Source organism: Ceratotherium simum, chromosome 17 (assembly GCF_057802395.1).
Source record: "Ceratotherium simum simum isolate JZ-2026a chromosome 17, ASM5780239v1, whole genome shotgun sequence".
Lineage (NCBI taxonomy): Eukaryota > Metazoa > Chordata > Mammalia > Perissodactyla > Rhinocerotidae > Ceratotherium > Ceratotherium simum.
The window spans coordinates 58,927,901-58,954,163 of NC_141916.1; the positions used below are offsets into that span (position 1 = coordinate 58,927,901).

General features: G+C 35.7%; 1 protein-coding gene across 14 annotated transcripts in view; it reads left to right on the top strand.

Annotated features, from left to right (window-relative positions):
* ERC1 (ELKS/RAB6-interacting/CAST family member 1) overlaps window positions 1-26,263 on the top strand; it is a 567,884-nt gene that overhangs the window by 194,620 nt on the left and 347,001 nt on the right. For all 14 annotated transcript variants that reach the window (XM_087442948.1, XM_087442946.1, XM_014793927.2 and 11 more), the window contains one exon: window positions 5,385-5,578. In XM_087442948.1, coding sequence (XP_087299074.1) covers window positions 5,385-5,578 — 194 coding nt within the window. The remainder of the gene's footprint in view (window positions 1-5,384; window positions 5,579-26,263) is intronic.

Here is a 26,263-nt window from a genome sequence, read left to right on the forward strand (position 1 = left end):
TCACTTAAAAAAAAATTTTTTTTATTGAAGTATAATTGACATACAATATCCTACTAGTTTCAGGTATACCTCATAGTGATTGGATATCTGTCACTTTTGAAGGATAATAATACTAGACATAGAATTCTAGGTTGGTATTTTCTTTTTCCCTCCAACATTTTAAATATTTCACTCTACTATCTTCTTGCATATGTGGTTTCTGATGACAGGTCCACTGTAATTCATAACATTATTGCTCTACTGGTAAGGTGTTTTTTCCCTTTGACTTCCTTTAAGCTTTTCTCTTTGTCTTTCATTCTCTACTTTTTGATTATGACTTGCTTATGTATAGATTTTTAGTATTTATATTGCCTGATGTTCTGAGCTTCCTGATTTGCTATCTGCCATTAACTTTGGAAAATTCTCAGACATTATTACTTGAAATATTTCTTCTCTTTTCTTTTCCTTCTGTTATTCCAATTATGTGTATGTTGCACTTTTTGAAATTGTCCCATGGTTCTTGGATGTCTTATACTGTTTCTTCATTTCTTTTTTTTCTCTTTGCCTTTTGGTTCGGGAAGTTTCTGTTGACTTATCTTCAAGCTTACTGATTCTTTCTTTGGGCAGGTCCAGTCTACTGAATAGCCTATCAAAGGCATACATTTCTCTTATGTATTTTTTATACCTAGCATTTCCTTTTGATTCTTTCTTAGAGTGTCCACCTCTCTGCTTATATTACCCATCTATTCTTGGATGTTTTCTACTTTTTCTGTTACAGCCCTTAACTATTAATCATAGTTATTTAAAATTCCCTGTCTGATTATTCCAACATCTGTGTCAAATATCTGATGCTTGCTGTATGTCTTCAGACTGTGTTTTTTTTCTTGCCTTTTAGCATGCCTTGTAATTCCTTGTTGAAAGTCAGATGTGATGTATCAGATAGTAGGAACTGAGGTCATAGGCCTGTGTGTGAGTTTTTAATTTGGCTGGAAGTTGAGCTGTATTTAATGTTTGCTGTAGTTCTAGGTGCCAGAGGCTTCACATTCCTCTAGTGTCTTTGTCTCCTCTGTTGGCTTAGGCCTCTCTCTTCAGAGAGAGTCTGTATCTTTCAGCTCTTTCAGCTGTGATCCCCTGTAATTACATTGGTGCACTATAGGTGGTGGTAAGGTGAGGGGGAGCGTTCTGTAATCTTTTAAGTCTCAGTCTTTTATGAACCTGTGTCCCTGACTGTGAACTTCACAAAGGTTTCTTAGCTTCTTTTCCCCCTTAGCTAGAGCAGGATAGAGTGGGAGAAATGCCCTTCCCCCAAGTAAGATAAAGCTCTGTTAAAATCTTCACTCCTGGAGAGTCAGTCTTTGGATAGAGTACCCTTTGGTCACAGTTGTTAGTCTTTCCCTCTCCCTGCCAGAACCACAAGGGTATTTTTGTCAGTTCTTCACTGAGAACCTGGTGGGGGTCCCTGGAGGTAAAGCCCATGAAAGTGTGTGGTGCTTCCTTAAAACTGTGGACCTAGGACGTTCTCACTCTCTTGCTTGTCACACTCAGCCTCTAGCAGTTCCTCAAAATTACCATTTAAGTGTTTTCGACTAACAGCTTCTGTTCTAGGTAAGCAGATCTCAACTTCGACTTTATGGATTTGCCTTTGTGTCCTGATTTTGGAGTGAAAGTTTGTCCTGTGACCTCAGTTCTCTCACAGGTCCAAGAAAATTCACTGATTCTTAGTTTTTCAACTTTTTCTTGTTGTAACAATGGTAGTTATGACTTCCAAGCTTTTTCCATGTTGGAGCTGAAGTTACAGTAGTTTTCCACATGGAACAGACCTACTCATTCTTATTTTATGAGGATATTTATGTGAATTTTGCCATTTAGAATAAAATCTAAAATCATAATAAAAACCCAATTTATTGCTTATATTTGGGAATCAGATTTAGGTTTTATTAATTAACACATTTATGGAATTAATAAGTTACCTATCCCCAGGAATTTGAGAGGAAATCACAGAGGTCTTAATTAACAATATATGTGTCTTTTACAGCTTTCTTAGTTCTGCTAGATGTCAAATTAACTTGAGTATTTTATCATATTACCTAAGTGTTTTAAACTCTTATTAATTTATATTGGAAATTTCCTGTATTGAAAAAAAAAGCACCTTGACTTTAAAAAATATTTTAGAATAAATGAGAGCATATTGCCTAATGTAAGATTGAGATAAGAGTTAAGTAATAAAATGTACTGAAAACAATAGTTAAGTATTGCATTTCAGATTTTATCTCATTCTAGTAGATAAATACTTCCCTAGCATTACTACATTTTAAAAGCAGGACAGTGATGTAAGTCAGACAGAGAAAGACAAATAACATATAATCTCACATATACGTGAAATATAAAAATCAAAACAAAACCTGAACTCATAAATACAGAAAACAGATTGGTGGTTGCCAGAGGTGGGGGGCAGGGTGGTGTGTGGGTGAAATGGGTGAAGGTGGTCAAAAGGTACAAACTTTTGGTTATAACTAAGTCCTGGGGATGTAATGTACAGCATGGTGACTACAGTTAATAATACCGTATTGTATATTTGAAAGTTCCTGAGAGAGTAGATGTTAAAAGTTCTCATCACACGAAAAAAACATTTGTAACTGTGTGGTGAAGGATATTAACTAGACTTATTGTGGTGATCATTTTGAAATATATACAAATATTGAATCATTATATTGTGTACCTGAAACTAATATAACGTGTATGTCAATTATATCTCAATTAAAAAAAACAGCTGGACAAATATTGTCAGTTGGTTTTTTATTCACTAAAATTTTAATTCTTGGTAGCTTCTTAGGCCTAGAATTTTGTTATCTTTGTCTACTATATTAGCAGTCTTTTTTGCTTTATAGTTTATTTATAGGTTTACCTGAAGTAATATTTGGCATATTTTCTTCTTGCTAAGAACCATAACTGGTGTAAAGTTGGTGTTCTAATATATATTTATTCAAAAGGCTGTGCTTATCATTGAATTTTCTTCTCTGTTTTGTTTGGAGTAGGAAATGACTGGTCTTGAGATAATGATAAATTGAAATCATTTTTGACCTATTTATAGCTTAAAAATTTTTACCCTATGCCTGTATTTTGGTATTTTGTATCTTCAGCATGAAATAATAACCTCAGAATTATTGAGGAAAGCATTGAAATTCAACTTTTGTATTATTGGAATTTTTAAAAATGCTAATAAATTTTTTTTTCCCTCCTCTGGAAAGAAATAGACTCTGATTTTTTTTAGTAGAGTTTTTTTTAACCATATTTTTTACTTTTACTTATGTTTTTCTTGCTTGTTCTATTCTCATACCATCTCCTTCTACTTTTTTTCGTTCTTTTCTCCTTGACTCTTCTTTCCCTTTAGCATCCTGAAATAGTGTTAAGCCACCCATCCAAGCCAGTCAGTGACCTGACAAAGTGGTGCCATAAAGTCCTTGTTGATGTTTTTTCTGTATTTGGCACAAGTGATTTTTTACTGCCCTATAGAAAAATGAATACACTTGACCTTCTCATCTCTCCTTTCCTTGAATAGGAACTCTAGAGTTTTTCTTTTTTAATGATTCTTTTCTAAAGTATCTTGAGGTAGATACAAAGTGGGAAAGTTTCTGTGAGACCAAAATTCTCCCCCAAACTTTGGTAAATGTTCGCATTTCTGTCGCTTTTGCTTTGTTTTATGCGTAGTGAGTTAATTCACTCAGGGCTGCCTCTCTTTCCCCTTGCTTTTACTTTGTTGTGGCTTTTAACTACACCACTTAAGGGCAGAATTTTGCTAACACATTAAAATACGTCTGCCAATAGAATCTCCTTTAAAGGCGACTGTTAGTAATTGTGAATTTTCACAACTGATTAAACCTGTCACAAAAGATATTGGTAAAGGACTTAATCTTAAAAGTACAGCTGTTGCTTTGACAAAGGGTTTAGCCCATTTTATAGAAACATTTGTCTTTTACTCAAGGTATTTTGCCTCAGAGCTTTCCAAAGTATTTCCTAAGAATATATATTTACCCCTTTAATATTTTTTCAAACCATTTTAAGGGACTAAGTGTGTTTTGTTGTCTGTTGAATAAGGGAAAATAAAATATCTTAACCTTTACCTTCTGATTAAATACATTATACGCGCATGGCTTTAGAGATTCAGGAGGAAAATTGAAGACTTGAAAATTGGTTTTTATTTCTTGAAACTGCTTTGTATTCTAAAACACATTGAAGGTGTTCGTTGCCATTGCAACAGGATCCTGAATAAAAAATCGTTTCTCGGTTCTAAATGTGATTGTTGATTTCTGACCTCGTCTTGTGTTATCTTGAACAATTCTGAATCCTTGCCTTAGGAAGGTACCTATGTGGTGATAGCCATTTTCTTAACCTAAGTCCATTGTTATGGCATCACGCTTGCAGTATCTACAGTCATACGCCACAGCGCCGCATAATGCTGTTTCAGTTGACAGACCACGTGTACAGTGGTAGTCCCCTAAGATTAGTACCATATAGCCTAGGTTTGTAGTAGGCTATACCATCTAGGTTTGTGTAGGTACACTCTGTGATGTTCACAGAATGACAAAAGCACCTGACGACAAATTTCTCAGAATGTATCCCTGTCACTGAGTGATGCATGACTGTATATGATTCTAGGTGCTCAAGGCCATATGATTCATACATGCTTGGTAAAGCAGTATATAGGAGAAGGGAAGGGAAGTAAGGCTCAAGTGGAAATTAGATCTCAGCATTGGTACTGGCTATGGTAAGATCAGCAGTAAATCTCTGGTGATGCCTTTTTTGTGTGTGTGTGTGGAAGATTAGCCCTGAACTAACATCTGTTGCCAATCCTCCTCTTTTTGCTGAGGAAGATTGGCCCTGGGCTAACATCCGTGCCCATCTTCCTCTACTTTATATGGGACGCCACCACAGCATGGCTTGATAAGCGGTGCGTCGGTCTGTGCCCAGGATCCGAGCCTGTGAACCCTGGGCCACCGAAGTGGAGTGTGTGAACCTAACCGCTACGCCACTGGGCTGCCCCCTGATGTTGCCTTCTGACATTATCTTGGAGAGATCAATAGTAGTCTGATGGCTTGTTAGTACATCTCACTAGACTCTGAAGCATCTCTTGGCTTATGATGGTTTTGGGCCTAATAAATATTCAGAGATGTACTATTTTAAAATAACTAATTCATTCAGGATCTAAGATAATTATTTCTTCATTTATTACTAATATTTTGTCTATGTAGTATTTAAACAGAGAAAAACCTTATAAATTGAAGACTAGCTTATTAGATTTTTGATAATACTCTATTTAAATTGGAATATATATAGTTCTTTGGGACGTGGTTTGCCTTCTGCCATTGTATGTTTATCTGATAGAATTTGAACACTTTTCTTTATAGGCACATGAGGCAACATTGGAAGCCAGAGCCAGTCCAGAGATGAGTGACCGAATACAGCAATTGGAGAGAGAGATTGCCAGGTACAAAGATGAATCTAGCAAGGCCCAGGCAGAAGTTGACCGCCTTTTGGAAATCTTGAAGGAGGTGGAAAATGAGAAGAATGATAAAGATAAGAAGATCGCTGAGTTGGAAAGGTAGGGAAAGGGAAGCTGAATGGGCACTATGTTAGAAATGTTAAAGTTATGGTTTTAAAACTATGTATTTTGGGGGGCATACTCTTTCAATATATCTGCTTCTTTGAATTTAGATTCTTGAGTGGTTGATGTTACTTTATTATCTACTTGCTATTCTTTTTTTTTTTTTTTTTTTGTGAGGAGGATGGGCCCTGAGCTAACATCTGCCAATCCTCCTCTTTTTGCTGAGGAAGACTGGCCCTGGACTAACATCCATGCCCATCTTTCTCCACTTTAAATGGGATACCACCACAGCATGGCTTGACAAGCAGCGCGTTGGTGCGTGCCCGGGATCCGAACCGGCGAACCCCTGGCCGCTGCAGCGGAACATGTGCACTTAACCACTTGCGCCACCAGGCTGGCCCCATCTACTTGTTATCCTGAGTCAGTGTAATTTCATTGTTGCAGTCTCTAAAAGGCAACACAGAATGGGAATAAATTGGGCAACTATGGACTTCAGCATCATTGATTGGAAAGACAGAAAGTATTCATTGATTAAGAAACTAAAGTTTTCTACCAGCTAATCAAGAGAGTACAAATAGCTGCTTGCTCTTTATTTATCTGTCTATCTAAAGAGCAAATGAGCCCCAAGTTCAAGGAATTAATATTTTTTCATAGGTTTAGTCTTTTTTTGTTGAGCTCATACTCTTTTGGATTATGAATTTTTAGACTTTTCACAGTTTGTATTGTAGAGAAGCAGGCTATTACATCAGTGCATAGGTCAAATTTAGAAGGTCGAGGGACATTTTGAGGACAATTTAGGAGACTTGGATTTGATTTTTACGGAGCTCTGACTTTGAATTCATCTAAATGAGCTGCGTTTGAACAGATCCAGTCAGACAGCTCTCTTGGAATTTTCTTTGTCCTCTTTTTTCTTATTAGGATGTTTTATACTGAAGATTGAGCATATGCCTCTTGACCTCTTCTTTTACACCATATATTTAACGTAAATTCACAGATGCATAGAAACAGTTCTTCAGTAGAACTTCATTAATCACCTGTATTCTGAACAGTCAGAGAGACTGTCAGTGACAGAATGAAGTCACTAATCTTGGTGGCTCCATGGGGCCTGATTCTTAGGAATATTTTATTTTCATGCTCTTGAAAGTAGGGAAGTATTAGACTCCTTTCATAAGTTTATTAAGTTTTAAATTTGGGGACTACTTGAATTTAAGACTTGATATTTTCCCCTAGAAGGTTTCTTTTCTCCTATTCTGTACCCATAGAATTTTGATTTTCAAGAAACTAAAACAATGAAGTCCAACCCTAACAATTCTCCTTCCCTGTATTGAAAGTGTGAATAACATGGGCTGCTTACCTACTCGTTTCCTCTTGTTTTGATATTAACTCTATTTATAGTTTCTGGTTCTGGATAAGATGAACAGATAAAATTCTTTGTCAGAATTAACAAACTACCAGAACCTCAAGATTAGATTATGTGCATTTTTTTATGTCTTCATCCATATTTACACTGCATTACTCCCCCCCGAACACACACACACACCCCCCCCACACCCCTACACACCTTACATACTTGCATGAATACATGCCTCTCTTTGCTTTTGTGTTGGCCTGACATCAGCAGCAGTAGTGCCTAGATTTTAAAATACAATACTTTTGATGGATTAATGACTTCCAACTAAATATATTTCAATATTTCAGAAAAGAAATTCCTTGATAAAGTTTCATTTTTCAGTTTGATTTCTTATATTAGAAATCTACATTGAAATTATTGCTTTGCTATTCCAGACGGCTTGCTTGAAAACATTTTGATTCATTTTTGGAGCTAATACTGATTTGGGGAGATGGACAAGATTTAAATGAGAGTTAAGAAATAGGATTAAATCGATATTTGATATCCAAAGCACACCAAATAGCTTTTATTAGCCACTATTTTTTCGTATTTTGAGAAAGAGTTGTAAATGATATACTCTTTGCACAGAATATAGTTTATAAGGTTGAAAAAGCGCTGTCCAGGTTTGTTCTCTGGTCGTGCAGCACTGTAATTTTGTTTTAGGATTTGAGACAAAGTTTCTTGGTTACCAAAGAACGAAACAGTTTTTAAAATTCCGTTTTTGCCACTGGCTTTGTAGTTTGTTACTGAGCAACATAGTTTAAAATAAGAATAAATAGTCAAAAATAGTTAGGATTATATTATGCCTTTTGTTCCCAGATTTAGTACTGAGGTGCATGTGTGTGGCTGCTGTGTTTCTTACTAACCATTTGCTTCTTGTGTTGCCATTCCACTATTTCCTATGTGTGGGTGTCTGTCTCCCTGTAATTTATCGTTTGCGTTTCTTCACTTTTCTTTTGATTTGTCTTATCATGGTCCTATTCCATTGGGGTTTTGGTCTCTTTGTGTTCATATGTGTGTTCCCTCTTGGCCATGCTGTTTCTCAGAAAGTCAGTCTCCCGCAGTTTGTACCTTCCACGCCAGGTTTCTGTCCCTGCACCGTCAGGGGGGTTTGTTTGGGACTTCCTGGGAAAGTGAGTGTTCCGTAAGGCTACACTTCTGTACTAGACTGAATTGCTGTTGCTGCTCTTGCTACTGCTGGGGCTTGCTGGGAATTTTGCTTGATCAGAATTAAAGAACAGCCATTTATATATCAAGTTGAATTGTCCCTCTTAGGTACATTGCTTGTGGATAAAGTGTGTATTCTCTCTGGTAAGGTTCTGATATTGTTTATAATTGTCTTAGTCTTTGTTTCTAGCCCATCTTTTATGTGATTGTTTTTGTGCTGGAATGCCCTTTAAGTAGTAGCCCCTTAACTGAGGCAACTGTAGTGCTCCACTGTAATTCAGGATGTAGAATTCATTTCTAAAAAGTGTTCAGCAAGCTTCTAATTGCAAAAATAAAAGCAGACTGTTATAATCATTGAACTAAAGAAAATTCTTAGCATTCTTTTCAAGTTTCCTAGTATTTATGTAAGGATCTCCAGTATTAAAAGGTTTAGATTAAATCATGAAGAATTCCTAGACCTATTTTTGTGGTCTTGAGGAAAACAAATATTCCCTTACATTACTCTCACAGAACAACAGTAGTTTCTGTTAGGAGATGATTTAGTGTTGTACCACTGTCTTGACCTACTGCGGTTTTAAAAAGAGGATTATGTCTGCTCACCCATACATCTGCAAATATGAAATATTTTCTCCAATTAAGTTTAAGAAGTATTACTTCTAAAATCATATTCCATACTGTGGTGTATATGAGTGAGAGTTCAACCAAAGAGGCAGAACCAGTAGAAGATATATATACATATAAACAGATTTATTACAAGGGATTGTCTTGCATGATTGTGGGGGGCTGGCTAAGCAAGTCTGAAATCTGTATGGTAAGCTGTCAGGAAGAGATCACCAGCAGGGTAGAATTCCTGTGGGCACAGGCCAAAACTGGTCCACAGGCAGAATTTCTTTTCTTTCCTGGGGAAACCTAAGCCCTGCTTTTAGTGCCTTCCAAAGGATTCACTTATGCCCACTCTGATTATCCAGGATAATCTCCTTTACTTAAATGGATTAGAGGCTTAATTGTATCTGCAAAATACCTTCATAGCAACATCTAGACTAGCGTTTGATTAAATAACTGGGAACTATAGCCTATTGAAGGTAACACTTCAAGAAAGTCATCACCTGGTAGTTCTGGATAGTCTTTATAGGTCAATTTAAGGAAATAAAACAAAACAAAAACAAAACTAGAGCTTGGAATGTCCTTTTATAAGTCTGTAGATGGGTTTAGATTAGCCTCAGGAACTGAATGTAGTTGAAATTTCTCTTCTAAAGTGAGCATATTAGAGTTTCTATTTAGATTCATAATGAATAGCTTTTCTTTGGCATAATGTTTAAAATATTTAGTAATGTAGGCTGATAGAATTCTGATATTAGTATCTTTTCAGACTCCTGAAAGAATTGTTAATTGTCTTCTCTTTCACTAATGCCGTTCCTTTTAGCCAGATATTCCTGTCATGGCAGTATGCTGGAAACATTATCTCCCATGCCATGTGTTGTGTTTGCTTCATAAATTTTGCTTTTGTATTTGCTTTATTACCTTTTTTCTAGTACAGAAATACTAATGAATCTGCAGAATTTGGTGTTTGCAGCAGAAATCCTCGGGTCATTCTAATATGAAGTTCATTTAGATTGGATTCAACATACCATTTAGAAACTTTTATAGTGTTTAGCGAATGGCAGCCATCTTCTGATTTTCATATAATTTAGGTATCAAGGATTGTCTTTGATTTATCAAAGTTAGGAATTTTTAGTGATCAAAAGAATAATAGAATCTATTATTGTGTAACCTAAATAATGAATAGAAAATGTGGATTTACTATATTTCCTGATTTGGAGAATATAAAACTGGGATTTTCATGGATGTAGATTTCATTTTGGGGTGTGTTTTGCAATTTAGCAGAGGAATTAAAAGATGAGAAGAAAGGACATACCTTCTTATAAACCTTTAATCTTTAACAACCTTGTAGTTTTTTTTATTCCTTATTCCTTTTGCCTGGTTACTCTCCCTTTAAATATGTGTCTCTAAAAATACCCTTGTTAATAGGATTTATAGTTATCAGGCTCTTGAAATAATATCCAATCTGTGAGTTTGGTTTTTCTCTCCACAACCTACTCTCCTCTCTGCCACAAAATATACCCTTTCCTTCTTCATTACTTGGTGAATTAATTTTTTTACTTATGGAGGCTCTTATTTGCTGGTTACTGTTCTGGGCTCTGGACACACCAGGGAACAAAACAGATAAAATCTCTTCCTTCATAGGGCTTATAATCTAGTTGGGAGGAGATGGACAATAGAAACTAAAGATGTAAATGTCAAGTGGTGATGAATACCATGGAAAATATAAAGCAGAGTAAGCAGGATAAGAGGGTGTGAGAATGTGACTGGTTGCTATATTTTTGGGGTGGTCAGGAAAGATCTTCTGATAATGTGATTGAGCAGACACTTCAAGGAGAGGCTCTTTTCTTTAGAAGTCCTCAGAAGCCCTTAAAAAAACCTACTTCATTGAGGTGCAATTTACATACAATAAAATGTACCCATTTTAAGCTTTTTGTTTGAGATTTGACAAATGTATACACCAGTGTAACCACCACTACAGTCAAGAGATAGCACATTTCCTTCACCCCCAACAGTTCTCTCATATCCCTTTGCAGCAAATCTCTTACCATCCCTAGCCCTAGCACCACAGATCTGAGACGCACATTTTTTTATATGTGTGAGGAAGATTAGCCCTGAGCTAATGTCCGTTGCCAATCCCCCTCTTTTTGCTGAGGAAGATTGGCTCTGGGCTAACATCTGTGCCCATCTTCCTCTACTTTATATGGGATGCTGCCACAACATGGCTTGACAAGCGGTGCGTCCGTACCCGGGATCCGAACCTGCGAACCCTGGACCTCCGAAGCGGAGCGCTCGAACTTAAGTGCTACGCCACCGGGCTGGCCCTGAGAACCACTTTTTAAATTAACTTTATCTTAGCTTTTAGTTTTCTGCTTTCCATTTTTTGTTTGGAGTTAAGAATGTATTACACCAACCAAACATCCATTTGCTCTTCTATCCTAACACAATCCCCAGTTTTGTAGTTTCCTATACCCCCAGCTCCAGGAGTAGATCATTTTTCATTTAAGTCAGTCAAGGTAATAGAACTTTCTTTTCCAGTGACTAGTTACACATTGAGCATATAATCCCTAAGTGATTTGAGGGGAAAACTACAGAGAGGCTTCTGAGAAATGATTTTCTTATAAGGAAGATTTACCAGAAGAAAGGTGGCCACTTTGTTCTGGACATTATCACGTCCGGATATGATGATTAGAACTGCTGCAGCGACCTTCTATCAGCCTAAGATGAAGTCATCCAGAGGGTGACAGAGGCAGGAAAACCAGAGAAGCAGAGCCAGCACCCTAGGGGACTATTCCTGAAATTAGACTTCTTGTTATGTGAGATAGTACATTTTCTTATGGTTTAAGCCATTTTGAAACAGAATTTTCTGTTATTTGCAGCCAAAAGCATTCAAACTGTTATAGCTGTTTGCAAACTTATTTCCTCTTTTTGTTTTCTCTATAGTAGAAGCAACCATTTTGGAAAGATTTAAAGTTTTGGGAAGTCAAATAAGGATTGAAAGTGCTAGAACAGAAGCAGCTTAGGGGCCCTGACCAAGGTTGGGGTCCTTTTGTCTACTTAATACCTTACGAATCCAAAAATGACTTCCTCACTGTTTTAATTACTTCTGTAGATCAGGAGTGATTCACTTGCTATGCCCATTTTGATTCTTTTAAAATAAGGCAGTAATTTGAGGGTCCAGTTAAACCAGTCATAAATTATTCTGTTATGCTGTTATTTTCAGATATGTTCACACAGGTTTCTGTCCTGCTTTTCCTTTGTTTTAATTCTGTCTTCCTTTGTTTCTACTCTCATCCCATGCCCACCAAAATGTCAGGAATAGATCTCACCCCTTTGCTTTTTGAAAGGGGCATTACACAGCAGATTTTTGCCCCTTATCAGGCAAATAATTTAAAAAGGAATATATTTTGATTTTTTAAAAATAAATTTTTATTGTGGCAGAAATGGTCATGTTTCACTTTGAAATATTGGCTTTACTCTTACCCCATTTGAATTCAATGAGCAATTCTTTTTCTGTCCTTTATTAGAAACACTAAAAAGCAAACTGGCACATATTTTGGGTGGAGATTTCCTGCAGGAACTCTGTAAGCCTCATGTGTTTTGTTTGTTATATGTCAGGTAGATCCTATCTTTCTAAGCAAGATGCCCCAAAATTTTAATGCAATTTGTGTAAAAGTTATATTTGTTAATTTTAGCTACCCCTTCTTGCATCATGACTTTCTTGTTTGTTTTTGGAAAGGGTTGTTATATAGATTTTTTTGATACAGATAAGGAGGCTGAGGCCCAGAGGGACTGCGTGAGTGGTCCTATATCACATAAGTACGTAGGTGGTAGCAGAGTTGTGCTGAAGGATTCCAGAATCTGTCTCTTCTACCTTTTCTCCTTTTGAACCTTGTGTGTTCACTTTTCATTAATGAGCCCACCTTCTGCAAGGGGAGGATGTAGACAGCTAGATGATTCAGAGGCTCTTCACTTGAGGATCTTGCTGAGGCCAAAGGCTTTTCCCACACGCTGGAATGCCCTCTTAGAGGACAGATGCTTTGGAACTGACGTGTGGGTTGTTTTGCTGCCAGGTGCCAGTTTTTCCACATATGTGACTCTTAGCCATTCTGTCAGTCTGGACTCAGTAAAGAGATACTTCTGGCCCCAGAAGACTAAGATTGCAACAAAGAGCGGCTATTGTCGTTTCCTTTGTAGATGATGCTAGCAGAGGCATTCTTCCACAGCTTGTCCAGTAGCTAGAAATTTCAGTGATGAGTTTCAGATTCAGGGCTGGTTGAGCTCTCCTGGGAAGTAATACTTAACATACTCAATTAATGTGTGCCTCAGGATATGGGATTATCATAGAGAAGGGGCTTCTCGTTCAACTGTGGACTCTTAAGTCTGGTCTTTTAATTTTTTAGACCAATATTAAATTATAATGGCTTGAGAACTCATTTGGTTGGAAGGCTATTCAGTAATTTTGGATCCTAAACTGCTAATTTCAGGTCCTAGAACTCTGATGTCGGTAGAGATAGGAAATGGAGAGGGAAAGCCAGGCTATTGTACTGCCACTATGACTACTCTGAAGAAGGCAAAGAACCAGAGATCAGTTTTGTTATTCATTCGTGTGTGTGTGTGTGTGTGTGTATGTGTGTATGTGTGTATATATATATGAGTAGATATACGCACATGCATTGTTGGGCCAATCTTGTAAGTAGTTATAATGGAGGAAACTTAGTTTTTCCACTTTGTGATGGTTAATTTTATTTTCTTTGCTAACCATCTTTTCCAGACCTCATCTAGAACTATCAGTTGTAGACTTTTAATCATGATTAAACTTAAATTTTATGAACTAGCAAGAAAACCTAACCTGTATTTATAATATTGTTTCCAAGGGAAGTACATTCTGATTTATGAACAACTGGTTTTATTTAAAAAGTGGTATATGATCTATTCATAAGATTTGGAGCTACTTTAGTTGATTTTTTTTAAAGTAGGGGTGTTCTCAGTTTGCTCAGAATTTAGGCTCAGGGTAGTTAGCTCCTGAATTAACTGTCTGAACTGCTAAAGCAGTAACTTTTGACCTCATTTTGGTAAGCGAGAGGAGTCTGTACTTCCATAGATCAAGATAAACATACTGAACTGAGCTTGAACACAAAGAATGAGGTCATTTTCCTATCCTGTCAGCAGTGACATTTAATCTGGGGTGTTATTTGCATGTGTGTGTGTGCAAGAGAAAATTTTTCTGGTGGTATTTGGAGGAATTAGAGAAGATAGTTGCTAGGCTTAAATCTCATGGCTCAAGGGATATGGCTTTTTGAGTTTTTGATTTGCTTTTAAAGATTCCTAGTATCTGAAATTTTATGTAATGAAAATGGAGTTGTTTCTATTTTTCATAAATCTTCTAAAATGTATTGGCAGACTTAAACTAGTTTATGATATTTCCAATTTTTGGTTTCATAGTCTTAGTAGAATTAACTCTGTTTTCTTAAAAAATGGACCTCAAAATTAGAAGATGAATGCTTTTTTTTCAGTGAGGAAGATCAGCTCTGAGCTAACATCTGATGCCAATCCTCCTCTTTTTTCTGAGGAAGATTGGCCCTGTGCTAACATCTTTGCCCATCTTCCTCTACTTTATATGGGACGCCACCACAGCATGGCTTGACAGTCGGTGCATCTGTGCGTGCCCGGGATCTGAACCTGCAAACCCCAGGCCGCCAAAGTAGAGTGTGCACACTTAACTGCTGCACCACCGGGCCGGCCCCCAAGATGAATGCTTTTTTTTCTATCTACTTTTTCTTATTCTTTTCTCTTTGACTAAAATTATTTTTCCCCTTCTTCATTTGTGAGAATCTGACCCCTTGGGGAAAAAGAAAACAAAAACAAACTTTACTGACCTCCCTTACGTAGTAATGTCTCTTTCGTTTATTTGTACTTTTCTTATAGTATTTATCACATTCTGTCCTTCACTGTACATTACCGAGGACCCAGTGAATATATTTATTAAAACGTAGAGCAGAGCTCCTTTCTCATTTCACTATCCGGTCATCCCACATTTCCTCCGTTTTATCCTCCCATTGCCCGTCTACTCAGACCTTTCATCAAACAGATGTAGATTTAATAGTCTGTTATATACTTGTTAGTTATATTGAAAATATTATTTTTATATTCTTTTTTTGTGTTTGTTATTTGCTCACAATTGTACATATACTTTTACAGAAGGAAAAGTATAAGTAAATTCACAGGCATAGAATATTCTTATATAATTTAATATTCACTGGGATTAGTTTTTGAGCTTCTGGGTAAACAAAAGTATAGACAACCTCTTTCCTCTTGTTACAATGAAGTACCAATTCTAACTTTTATTTTTACATTTTAACATCTCTGAAACTGAGATACGTGTATAAATAATGGCATGGTATAATTTAATTGATATAATTTTTTTCTTTCTTAGTGATACATATATAATGGTGCATCTTCTATGCTTGGCGAATTAATATTGAAGATGCCTGCAAAGAGAGTGAATAAAATTGTTTCAATGAATGTGGGAGTGGAAGAAAGTATTTCCAAATTAACATTATTTTCTCATGTATTCCATTTCAAATAGGTGTGTAACCAAATGAATATATTTACTATTATAATTAGATATTTGACTGTTTTACCAGTATCTTGAACGTTTATTCATTTAGGTTGACCTGAAAAAATTTTGGACCTTTTCATTGGGAAAATAGGCTTTATGTTTGTGATTATTTTATATTAGTATCACAGTATATTCAGGCATCAATGTCACAGTATAACCTGAAAATATAAACCTACATATTTGTAAATATTTTTCCATAAAGAAAGCTTGAATTGATATTCAGTTTAAGGTCTTCAAAGATCTTCCATATAGAAATTAATATCAAGGTTATATCTCTTTGGCATAATCTAGTATACAATTCATGAGGGAAATGGTTCCTTAGAGAAGAATTTCCTTACTTTTAAATTTATGGTTCTGTGTCTTTGGTCTATGAAGTATAGTGTCAGAGAATATGTTCTTAGTGTAGTTGAAGTGAAGAGAAATGTTTGCTGCTGCTGTGGTGGTTGTGTGTTCTTGCTTGAGGAAGAATGGGCTGTGTTAAAAAAAAAAAAAAAGGAAACGAAAGATGCTCAGAGTATTATTAACTGAAGATGACTGGTTCTTTATCTGATCCTGCTTGCTTCAGCTTGCTTTCCAGGGAAGCTGCTTGTTTCTTTCTTCTTCCTCCTTGATGAATTTCACTGATTTCATTTAAAAGAAGAATAAATTACACAGTTTTACACAGTCAATTCTATTGTATTCTATTGTGTTAGGTCATCCTTCCAAAGTTTCTTGTGGGCACAGCACCTTATAATTTGTTACTCAGGCTTGATAGGGGTTTGTGTTTAGTGGTTACCTTAAATTTTTACTTAAAAGTGTAAGCATTAGACATATATAGTTATTCTATATGCAGATTTTTCTCTCCTAAATTACTTCCCAAGAGCTGTAGTTTGATGCCAAAGTGAAATATGACTCACAAACAGTAAGATAGGCAAGAAAGTTCTTAAAGTTGCTCACTGTTGACAGGAATAAACTTCTTTTTTTCCCCCATGGATATATCTGTGTCTTATATAAAGCCTTATATAAATCTATAGGAGATTTCAGTTGGTGTCATTGTTGATCTAAAATTATTCTAACTTACTGTGTCATAACCAACAATAATAATTTTAGAGATTGGCCTCCTTTTACTTTGAACGTTGTCTGCATTCTACACTGTTTTATATATCCCAAAGATCCATGGATTTTTGTAGATTCTCTTTAGGAATCTATAAGCATCATAGAATGTTTGAAGTATGCCTGGGTGATATGTCAGCAGACCTACGTTCTTATCCTGGATCTACCACTTACTCACTGTGTGATTATGAGGAAGTCATTTTGTTTCTGTTTTTCATCGCCTTATCTTATATAATGGGGATAATAAATGTTGTCATCCTTACCTTTCATTATTCTCAAAATGACTTTTATAAATTCTCTTTTTAAGTACTGACACACTAGAAAACATTAAAGTACAAATTGAAATGGTGCTGGCATTCAAGAGAAAACATCTTGTTATAGATTCTTAAAGTAAAATTTAGATCCTGAAGACAATCTGGATGGCACTGGCCATTGGAAGTCTAAGTATTTGAAGGATCATACTAAATCTCAGTGAAATTGATTAATTTTTATAAAGGAAATACTGCCTCTGCTTGTTATTATAAAAAGCAATAATGAACCACAAGGGGTTCATGCTATGTAGGAATATTAAGCATGACTACTTTGCATCTCTTACTGTTGAGCAGTATTGGAAATGAATTGATGTTTATAGAGCCATATATTCTTCATTATTGCTTTTAGATTGCACCATTTGAGGTGATTTTGGTAGATTTGGAATGAGAAATATTGGTTGTAATTAGAAAAATAATGATTGTTCTCACATTTGAGAAAATTATTTCAGATTTATTTGGAAAATAAATTAGAGTTCTGTATTCTTCAGAATAACTGAAGCTGTCAGTGTTTTTTTGCTTTTGTTCATGGATGACTTGGATCCAAGAAATGGAGCAGAGTGGATGAAGGAGTAGTGAGTTGTAAGGTGGGTGTGTGTAAAACTAAGCTTACTAAAGTTGTGAAATCACAATTTCACAAACTAAGCTAACCTAAATGAAAAGGGGAGCAGCTAACCTTCTCTTCTTTTCCTTTGTGTTTAAGAAATTGTTTTTTTCCCCCACCAGAGGAAATGATAAATTTTAGACAAAATTTTTTCCTTTAGAAATTTACATTAAGGTACAATGGTGTAATCTAATATGCAAATCTAATAGTTATTGAGAATTGAAAATCTGAAATTACTAATTTTTAGTGCCTGTGCAGAATCTGTGTGTCTCCTTCCCCTTCGCTAATCCTGTGCTTTATGTTTTGTCTGTATCTATGAATAATAATATTTCTAAATATTGTCCTTATTAATGCCTTCTAACTTTCTCTTTCACGTTTTCTTCCTGGATTTGCTGTTTCCTTCAGTCTCACCTCAAGGTCAGTATGCTTATACTAATACAAAGATATGTAATAGAACATTGGACACTAACATTATCTTGAACTGTAATAAGGAACTGACATGATAGAACTTACTCCAGGAAAGAGAGGTCTAGAAATCTAGTTATGGTTGCATAAAATGGCAAGAGTTTTAGGTTTATCAGAAGAGTGGATTCAGAGTTCTGTGCTTCAAAAGATAGTGGGAGTAGTCAGAAAGCAAGAATCAGACTGACCAGGTTTTGACTGAGAGAGAAATGGAGATGAAAGGAGCCACCAGGGGAATGAGGAGAAAACAAAATATTGTTTTAACTTAATTAAAATTTCATAAAGACATTCTGGCTGTTATGTTAGAATAGCAGGGTCAAGTGCAGCATGAATGATGGAGGGAAAGTTGCTACAGTCTGTGGATTTGTATAAGAACCTTTGAATTATTTCATGTACACGAACCTACACACACACACTCCGTTTAAATTTGGGGTTTTTTTGTGATTCTGCTGAATGGTAGAATGGTAGACCTAGTGATAACAAAAGCAACCAGAACGAGTGATAACGAAAGCAATGACTACTGTCTATATGTGCCAGAGGCACTGTGGTGGGAACTTGACATGTTTTGTTTCAATTGATCTTCCCAGCAAGTACGTAGAGAGATTTATTATTTGCACTTTTTAGGTGTATAACACAAGTTCAGAGCCCGTTAAGTAACTTGTCTGTCTTCGTTAGTAAGTAAATTAGTAAGAGAAGCTGGCAGAAAACAATCAGAAACCTGCATTTTAAAAGTTATTTATTTTGCATATGAGCCTTAGCAGTGTAAATTAAGGTGTGAGAATTTCTGATATGGTTCAGAAAATGGTATTAATACCATATGCATTTTACCTAGCAGCTATTTTCTAATAATAATGACATCATATATATTTATGTGTATAAGATTGTAGGCCTTCAATCTTATTTCATGGCCAGTCTGCACCTTGAATGGCCCAAAGAGAAATGCAGATGGCAGACATACCATCGGGTTCAGTGGGGCACAGCTCACAGGGATCGCCCCAGCCTTCTCCCTTCAAGGCACAGCAGCGTTCCTGTTTGGAGTGATTTCTGGATTTGGGTGATGAACACTTTCCTCCTTCAAACTTCACAAATAAATAATATTATTTATTAACAATGACATCATATATATTTACTGTTTATAAAAGCTCTTTGGGTCTCACAGCTAGCATATGAGTTATACAGGACAGATTGTTATTCTGATGAGGAACTAAGATTAATGAACATGATTTTTCTAGGGTCAACCAACTAGTAAGTGATGGTACTTAGATTTGAAGCCACATCTTCTCATTTCAACCTCAGGGCTCTTTATGTCATATGCACTCTAGACTAGGAATTAGAGTATGAGCTATGGAGCCCCAGATTGCTTTAATTTTCTTAGGTAGATTTTTCATCTGTAAAATTGGGATAATTATCTAATCTAAAAGGTTGTTGTAAACATTGAATGAGTTAATACAAATAGCACTTAGTGTCTGGCACAGGGTAAGAAATCAATAAATGGAGCTATTATGATTATTCCTTTTTGCCTTTTTCATGGATTCCTGTTTGATCAAGGATATCATAGCACAATGTCATATATTTCAGGTTCTTTAAAACACTATATTGTTTTTATTGATTCATACCAGTATTAATAGAAAGTGCAAAGTAGAATCCCAATGCAAAGTTGTATATGTGTAGAAAATGAGAAGAGAGGACATATTTTGTCTGTAATGATATTTTAAGACTCTGCTTATCTTTTAAGGTGCTAAAATTTCTATTATAGGTGGAAAGATGATGTTGAGGCTTTTTTGGAAAAAAGTTCTCTTTTCCATTTCTACTCGCTGCTATTTCTTCTCAGTATTTAAATTGAGGACCTAAATGATATTTCTGAAAAAGTCCCCTTATCTTTGACTCATTTAAAAACAAGCGATTGTGTGGGGTGTATGTATGTTAAAAAACAAAATAAAACCTTTCTTTCATAATTACTTATACTAATCTAATTCATGAAAAAGCTTCTTCAGTCAGATTTACACTGTCTTCTTTCTCTCTTAGCAGATGACCTATCCTACTTTACCAAGTAAATAGAGTTTAGAGTATCAGCAATCTTGAAATTTATATCTTCACTCATCTTGAACTTCCTTTTATTTCATTGGGACTAATGTCCCAGCTCTTTTCCAAGGCTACATCTAACTGTTCCCTTCATTCCTTCCCTCTTAGCAGTTTTCAAAACCTTGCTTCATAAATTAAATCCTCTTGGGCTGGCCCTGTGGCTTAGCAGTTAAGTGTGCGTGCTCTGCTACTGGCGGCCTGGGTTCGGATCCCGGGCGCGCACCGACGCACCGCTTCTCTGGCCATGCTGAGGCCACGTCCCACATACAGCAACTAGAAGGATGTGCAGCTGTGACATACAACTATCTATTGGGGCTTTGGGGGAAAAATAAATAAACAAAATTAATAAAAAAATAAATTAAATAAATTAAATCCTCTTCTCCTCATTTCCTTATTTCCATTCTCTTCCTTTCTACTGATTCTCCCAAACATAAAACATATCCTGGTTTCCCCCATCCTTAAAACGAAACATAAATAATCCTTCCCAATGTCTTTTCCTTGGCTTCAATTGACTGTAATATCCTACTTTAACGTTCTACTTTTTTTTCCTGTTTACTGGTACAGTTTTTGAAAGAACAGTTATGCTTGCTGCCTCCACTTTCACATTTTCTATGTATTTTTCAAGCCAACATAATTTGGATTCTTCTCTCACTGCTGTGCTTAAATTGCTTCAGTGATGTGCTAGTTGGCAAATTCAGTGACCTTGTTTGTCTTGGGCCTACTGACCTTTCTGGGGTGTTACATAGTATTGACTATCTCTTTTCCTTCTAGAAACTCTTCTTTCGTAGTTTATGTGACACTGTTTTCTATTAGCTCTCTTACCACCTCATTGAGATTTTTCAGTCTATTTTGCTTTTCTTCTTTTACATGTTTCTTAACTCTTGGTATTTCTCATGTTCTTGTAGAAAATTCCTTTTTCATCTACATTATTGGTCACCTGCCTTGTTACCACCAAAGACTCGGTTTTATTTTGTTTGTTTAAATTTTTATGGAACTCCTATTTCAAATAAACTATTTTCGTAACAGAAGAAATCTTACAAGTTTGCAGTAAAAATAGCAAGCACAGTTGCTGCATTTTAAAAGTGATTTTCCCATTTTCTACTCTAAACATTTTTTTCCACATAGTATAGTAAAACAGTATGGGTACCACTAAGTAATCCCAAGTATGGCAAAATCTGAAAACAATTCAGCTTTAGTAGAAAAAATATTGTGAAGGCTTGTACCTTGTGTTTGAAGAACTTTCAACTTAACTTAAGCTTCAAGTGGACTCATATTGTAATGAGCAGTTAATAATGGATTATCCACTCACTTTTGTGTCTTTCCACAATGCCAGAATTTATTAGCGTAAATTCAGAGGATCTCACTGCAAGCGACTGAGGTCCAGGAATAGCAGTAATAGCCCGGTGTTCTTTTACAGAGATTCAATCAAACATCACATAATTAAATCATACGAGTATCATAAAAACATATTAATTAACACCATACACAGCATTCAGTATGCAAGGGGTTACAAACCAAAGTCCACAAAGTCCTTGTCACAGTCCAGCGAGTCCATAATGGGAAATTGGTCCAGCCGACGGGAGCGGCGAGAGGCACGGGAATCAGCAAGGCAAAATATAGTCCTCTTTCTGGGATGACACGCTGGCATCAGTGTTTTTTCCTTTCTCCCTTTTGTGCTGCTTGCACATCTTATCCAGATCTGCAGTTGTGCTGTCTGGTTATCTCTGGGTGTGTCAAGGCATTGTCAGTACACCCATAACTCCATTTTCTTGTGCCCTTTCATGAGTCCTTAGCATAAGTTCTTCCATTTTGTGTGCTCTCTACACACATTTTTACTGAAGTTTTATTGGTTTTTGCCATATTTTGTCTTTTGCATGACAAGTTTTGATCTAAGTGTCTCTGAACAAAACCCTTTGAAATGCTCCAGAAGAATTTGTCCATGGAAGTCATTGGTATATACATAATTCTCTGAGTTACGAGCTATGTTAGTTATAATATTTTTAGTTGGTTCATTTTAGTTGTTTTTACTCTAGCAGTAAATGCCGTTAAACCATACTTATTTCTAAGTAAGTTTGTTTTCTAAGGAATAAAGCAGGTTTTGTTTTTCCAGTGGCAAAGATCATTTTGGCTGTAGTATGTAAAAAAGCTATCTCTTCATTCCAGATTGAAATTTAGTGCAGTATTTTTTTCTATACAGAAGCAGTTCACCATTTTAATTATGGTTTTGCCAACTCCAATTGGGTAGGTCATCAAGAGAGTATAATTTATTGATGGTTTGAGATTGGATTGGATGTTTGGGTGACTTTATTATATGACTATAGGCAACATACTTAACCCTTCGATGTTTGTTTTAGCCACCTATTTTGTGTTAATAGTGATACTTATCTGTTGTGTTTTTATTTTAGTGTCTCCACTTAGCATTTCCATTTTGGATAGATTTATTTGTTTCCTCTCTTCCTCCCTTGTCCTCTCCTGCCCTTGTCTGTCCCCCTTTCCATTCAGTAAAGAGCAGAGAGATTTTATTTACAGTGAGGATAACTGAAGATTCACATTCTCTATCCTTAAAACACATACATCTCTTTAGTTCCTGATCAATGACATGACACCCAGAGAATGAAGACAAAGAAATAATACTATGAATAGATGCAAATATATGATTTGTCTAGAATTCATCCTTCCTTTTTATTATATAGCAGCACATTTGGCTAAAGACAAGACTTGCAGGAGGTAAGGCCTATAAATGTCATTTCTTTCACTCTTAGGTCTAAACAAATTGAGCTCAATATTATTTTTACCCATGTTTTATTCAGCAGTGACTGTTACAGACTTGTTTTCAAAACGTTTGAAATCCATGGGATACTTCTTACCAACTGTATTAAGAACAGAGTCGCTATATTGTTATTTTTTTATTTTTTATTTTTTTGTGAGGAAGATCAGCCCTGAGCTAACATCCATGCTAATCCTCCTCTTTTTGCTGGGGAAGACCAGCTCTGAGCTAACATCTATTGCCAATCCTCCTCCTTTTTTTTTTACCCCCAAAGCCCCAGTAGATAGTTGTATGTCATAGTTGCACATCTTTCTAGTTGCTGTATGTGGGACGTGGCCTCAGCATGGCCGGAGAAGCGATGCCTCGGTGCGTGCCTGGGATCCGAACCCGGGCCGCTAGTAGCGGAGAGCGGCTCTTGTCTGGGATTTTAGAACATGATCGCAAAGATCACTAAAGTAGTTTCTTTTTGCAAGCAGATTTCATATTTAAAGTATAAGTCTAGTGGAATTGAACTTGACCTTTGTCATAGGCAGCAAGAAATATATCTGCTTAAATTTTCTTCACTTTGTTTTTCTTCATTAAGGTGGGATTTTTTTTTGTTTCTGTTGTTGGGATATTTGCCACCAATGGCCACAAAAGACATTGTTAAGATGCTATAACTAGCTATTTGGTCTAGGTGTTGAATGTTTCAGTGTTAGTTATTATGAGTCTCTAAATTAAAAAATCACTTAAGAAGTTTGTTAAACTTCTATTTTGAAAGTGGTAGCGAAAATTGATTCTTTTCAAATGTGTTTTTTAAATTGAGTTGAAAAGGAAAATTCTTTGCCTAATGACTTTCCAAGAGAACTAGAAGCAAAGAATAATGGGTTTGGGAAAGTGGTCATGGTGACATAGTTTGGAGATAATCAAAATAACTTTTGTAGAATGTATTGTGAAAGGAAAACTCACCTCAGGCTATCGTTACCTGATTTCAAGGAGGTTAATTAAATATAAACCATACTAGCTTGTCTGTTCTCATTATTAGTTCAGTTTATTGATGCAACTTTAGGACAAAGTCAAATTGATTCTTTTTTGCATTACCGTAAAAGCTATCTAATTGTCCCCTTCTCCCCCAGATTATGATTCCCCTTCAGTTTGTTCTCCAAAATTTTGGAAATCTGATTATATCACTTCTCTACGCAAAGTCTTACACACTTAGGACAAACTACAAATTCCTTGCTTAGTATGATGTAATTATTTGACTTTTGTTTACCTTTAGCTTCCTTTTTCTCTACTTGGTTCCTCCAAGTTGAGGCTGTAGTCATACTGAATGCGGTTTTCCTCCAACATGATACGTTCTCCTTTTCATCTGGGCTTTACTCATACTGTTCTCCCTGCCTAGTAACCTGGACTAATCCCTTGGGAAAATTCATATATGACTTTCTAGGAAGCTTTTCCTGATCATCACCACCACGCCTACCCCTAGACTAAGTTAGTTCCCTTTGCTGTATGCTTTCATAGTACTTAGTACATACTGCATTTGCTTGGATGCCTGGGAGGTATTTGAGAGCAGGAATTATTTTTATTCATGGCATTATGTCCCTAGTGTTTGATAGATGATAGTGATGTTTAACCAAATATTTTTCTATTTAATGAGTAATGAAAATGTAAAGAACTTAGCAGACTTAAAGTTTAGGCAAATGTAGATTCTCTTATAGTCCAGAGTCCATTTTCTCCTTGGGAAATGCCTTAAACATATTTTTTAATTCATTGGTAATCCTCATTCCGTGCTTGGATGAGATTAGTCTTCTTTACCTGTAACCTAGCATTTGGTCTAATTTTCTGGCAACCATATGGCCTTGAGATAATTTCTCCTGGATGTAGAATTATTCCCTGACTCTTTCTGCCTAAAACTTTTGGTTTCTTTTTGAGCTGTCCACATAAAGTAAAAAAATAAAATAAAATAAATCATAATGTCTTACATTTATTTAGTATCTAATAGTTTACAATATACTTTCACATTCACTGTTTGATGTTCATGAAGAGACAAGTCCTATGGAAGGTCTAAAGACTTATTGTGTCACTTATCATTTCAAGTGGAGAGAAAGTAGTAGTGTTTTAAAAGACAAAGTGCATAGAAATGCTACTAACCTTAAAGTTGAAGCTCACTTTCAGAAGAGTTCAGCTGAAAAAAATGAAATGAATCAATCTGAGAACGCCAAGATGTGCTGCCCTTTTGGAAAGAGGCAAAAACACTAAAGGATGAAATTTCTTAAGAACAAAGGAAGCTATGTAAGGTAACAACTCTATAAAGCAATGGGTTTCCACCTTCTACTTTATTTTTTATGTATTATATAAACCATCTTCATTCAATGTTTGGTGTCAAAGATCTTACCAAATAAGCAGTTTTTGCTTATTATTAACTATGGCAGAGAGGTTAAATGTACAACAGTTGCAGTCAGACAGATCTGGATTTGAATACCAGTTCTGTGATGTGTAAAACTGTGCTTTTGGGCTAATTCCTAAATTTTATTGAAGGTTTGGTCTTTTCATTTATAAAGTGGACTTAATAAAACCTCCTAAGAGTGTTTTGAATAAGGTGACACATAAGATAATGTGATGATAAACATTAAGGTACTTAGTATATAATGAGTAACTTATAGGGTTATTATAGTATTATATCTAACATAGTGCTAGACTTAAATTTGAACATATAACACAGAACATTCAGTAGCAAACACACATACATGTACACACCCCTTCCCCCTACCTACAAAAAGGAAAAAGCATATTCCATGATTCTCTGAAGGCTAATGTTTGGGGAATTTAGTTATTTAAATTTATATATTAAAATATAATAAGGTAAATATGTGTGTGTGTGAGGGGGAGAGAATGAATGTTACTAGCCTCTTCCAATGTGCCAAATCCTATGCTATGCATTTTCTATACATTATCTTATTTATTCCACATTACAACTCTATGGGAGATGAGCATTATTCCCATATCACAAATTAAAAAGATTAAAAAAAACTCTGAAATTTAAAGAACTAATGGTCACATAGGTAATGAATGATGAGCTAGTGTTTAACCCAGAGCTCTCTAACCCTTAAAACCTTTGCTTTTAACCTCTTCATCATTGTGTTTCCATTAGAGGTCCTCACGTCCTGGTGGACCATGAATATGTTTTGAGATTTACAAGTTTACCATGCAGATGTTATGATTTTGCATTTCCATTTCCGTGACAATAAAAACATAATTTATATACATATTTTGGATCATCTGAGTGAATGTCTTACAACTAAATAGCATATGTAGTTTCATCATCCATTTTTGTAGTTATGATTGTGTTGTCCTCAAGTATTACTGCTGTAATTGTTATGGGTCAAGAGAAAAGAGTGGTGGACTAACACATAATGTTATTTTTGTTTCAAGCAAAGTTCAAATGATGTTATGATGCACTGTATGAAGCAAACTTGTTTTTAGCAATTTAACAAAGAAAAGTTTTGGGACAATTTAATCTTCTTATGACTCAAAAGAACTTGGACCATAGTAGTAAGTACCATGAGTGTACTGTGAGTAGTGATTTAACTGCATATTAAATTAAGATTG